At 50.4% G+C, this 2454-nt stretch overlaps 1 protein-coding gene across 1 annotated transcript; it reads right to left on the bottom strand.

Moving 5' to 3' along the window:
* Positions 1 to 343: 343 nt before the first annotated feature.
* Positions 344 to 2014, bottom strand: LOC106813851. Its single transcript, XM_014818087.1, has 2 exons — positions 1466 to 2014; positions 344 to 493 (listed from the first exon to the last, which is right to left on the bottom strand). Exons 1-2 carry the CDS (start codon positions 1979 to 1981, stop codon positions 344 to 346), a joined length of 666 nt encoding a protein of 221 aa, XP_014673573.1. The 5' UTR covers positions 1982 to 2014.
* Between the last annotated feature and the right edge of the window lie 440 nt (positions 2015 to 2454).

Raw genomic sequence — 2454 nt, 5'->3', positions numbered from 1 at the left:
GGTGCCTTTGGCTAGTGGAAAATAATCAGCACACACACAATTGGAATAGGGTTATTACGGCGGTGTTGGGGTGTTGGCGGTACGCTAGGCGTGAATGTGCCATTTTCGGTTTGCAATGGTGCAGCTATTTCTGACGGCAAGTGATGGCCTGAGTCATGTTACCAGGCCAGAACACGGATATTCTGCTCTTGCAATCATCGATGACGTGCTCTGGTGTGCAGCATGAGAGGGCCGTCAAACGAGTCATGTCTTGAGGTGACGTATATGGTAACTCAGTGATCAGGTAAAGAGTGTCCCACGATACGGCGCCAACGCCTTATTTTCTATTCCCTCGTACCCGCTCTTATGTCCTGCGAATGCGCCCGTCACCCGACGTCATCTCGATAAGGTAGCGCAGCCACGTGTTTCCGGATCCGGGCGCGCTGGCCAGAGCGACGACAGGGTGCGCTCCGATCGGGTCCAGGCAGACGAGCGAGCATGGTGCGTTGCCGTGCTAAAAACAAACGTGGAGGGCTATTGTTAAAGAGCTACAATATAAGGTTATTCTTATAAACTAAGGATTAAGAAGGCATACAACAGTAAGCCTCCGCAAATTGTTCACCGTTGCACTATTTGGTCTCTAGAAACGGTCTTTTTTGGCTTTTTTTCCCGGTGAAATTCGGCACTGGAGTGCAATAATTAATTTGCATTATGCACGCCAGTTGGATGCCTCGTGGACGTCTAGAAAGCATTAGAAGTAAAATGGGTCTTGTCGTGTAGTTGTGACATTCCGTCAAGTGGCGTAGCCATGGTGACCGGTAGGCCATTTTTGTGTTTGAAACGTGATATCCGACTACTTTGTAGAAATCATGGAGCTGGCAAAAGTTTCGAGCGGAGCATAGAGCATGAATCTGTAGTTATTTAACATGAATAAAGTGTATGTTGTGTATGCGACGAAACAGTGTGAGTATTTCTGTTCTATGCTTATTCAGGCCTGCTGCCTATGGACGCCTTCTACTGTTGTACACCACCTTAAGCGGCCTGGTAAGGAAAGCTGTTCTGTCCAAGAAATCGCAAAACCTAAGACTAACGATAGTGACTAGGGTTAATGAGGCGAACCGCGGTCAACCACCCGAGCTGTTAGCTATAGTACTATAGCCCGCGGACAGTTGTCGCACGCCTGCGTGTGCTGTGAGCTCTACCGGTGTGGCCCCAGCCGCTTCACTTTCGTTTCAGCTACCATCATGTGAGTTCTGTGCTAAAGGCCACCCCATTCAAGATACTTACAAAGCTTTCCTACTGGATACTCTATACAAATATTCGGAAGTACTGCCTTTCATCGTCACACAGGCATGTCTATTGATAGACTCCTGATTACATGTGTCGTACAAGCGCGCGTCCTTCCACGAATTCCAACTCCCACAGCCCTAGCACACAGCTAGGCACTTGGAACGTTTCAATAATAAAATGGTAATAAAATGGTCACCCGTTGCGTGCATCGCTCCAGTTTATACAGCCGCGCTTCGTCCGAAGTCGGTGCGAACGCCGCAGTGACATCCTGCTCGGCGGTGACCGACCGGCAGGACGTGGGTGAAACAAGCAGCTCGCTGCTGCTGCTGCTGCTGCCGTGCACACATCTGCACCACGAACCCGCATCATCCACGGTAGCGTACGCGGCAGCTTCCCGCTGGCAGGCGAGGATGCAGCTGCGAGCGTCGCTGCTGCCGAAAGCATCCGTCCCGTCTCGCACTACGGCCGTACATCCGACGTACGAAGCTCCGGGAGCGTCCGTCCGCCTCCACTCCCGTGTACTCCTCACTCCCGTCGAATACTCACGGATCCATATCTTCGGTTTCGCGAGCGCCGGAGTTTGGTGCGAGTGATCGCTCATCTGGTAGAGGCACATGAGTGCGATCGCACTGATGATGATGCCGATGAGGATCGTCCTGCTCTCTCCCGCAGCCATGCTAGCGTGTAGGGTAGCGAGCGCGTGAAACTGCATACACCCGCCAGCTGGTTCGAGTGATGCGCTCCCCGCTACGGCGATTCATAGTAATTGCAATCGTGGTATTGTGGTATTCATTTTACATTGTTGCTTCGAGGAAGTCGAGTGAATGGAGTGCGCTGATTGGCTGTGGTCCGGAACTCAAGTAGGAAAAAAAATTTCGCTTCCGGGTTTTGTGACAAGCTCTCAACTCAAATGGATTATTTGCTCTTGAATTGACACATTCGGGTCAGCTCAGCCGAGCTCCATAATCTTCTCCAACAGCTCATCTGATAACACCTGGTGCATGGCCACCTACCTACTCACTCATATTGCTCTGACCGAAGGGAACTGCCTCAGACAACAAAGCACCTATATATGCTATAGTCATATACATCTCTCTATCCAGACTCATACACAGTTATATACTCTCGACTAGTTATTATACATACTGTCGATAAACATTTCCCCGTATGCACTTTTCCCCCAAA

The sequence above is a fragment of the Priapulus caudatus genome, unplaced genomic scaffold (genome assembly GCF_000485595.1).
Source record: "Priapulus caudatus unplaced genomic scaffold, Priapulus_caudatus-5.0.1 Scaffold835, whole genome shotgun sequence".
NCBI classification, from domain to species: domain Eukaryota; kingdom Metazoa; phylum Priapulida; class Priapulimorpha; order Priapulimorphida; family Priapulidae; genus Priapulus; species Priapulus caudatus.
Note: the sequence above shows the minus strand (reverse complement) of the source record. Positions and strands in the feature narration are given on the sequence as shown.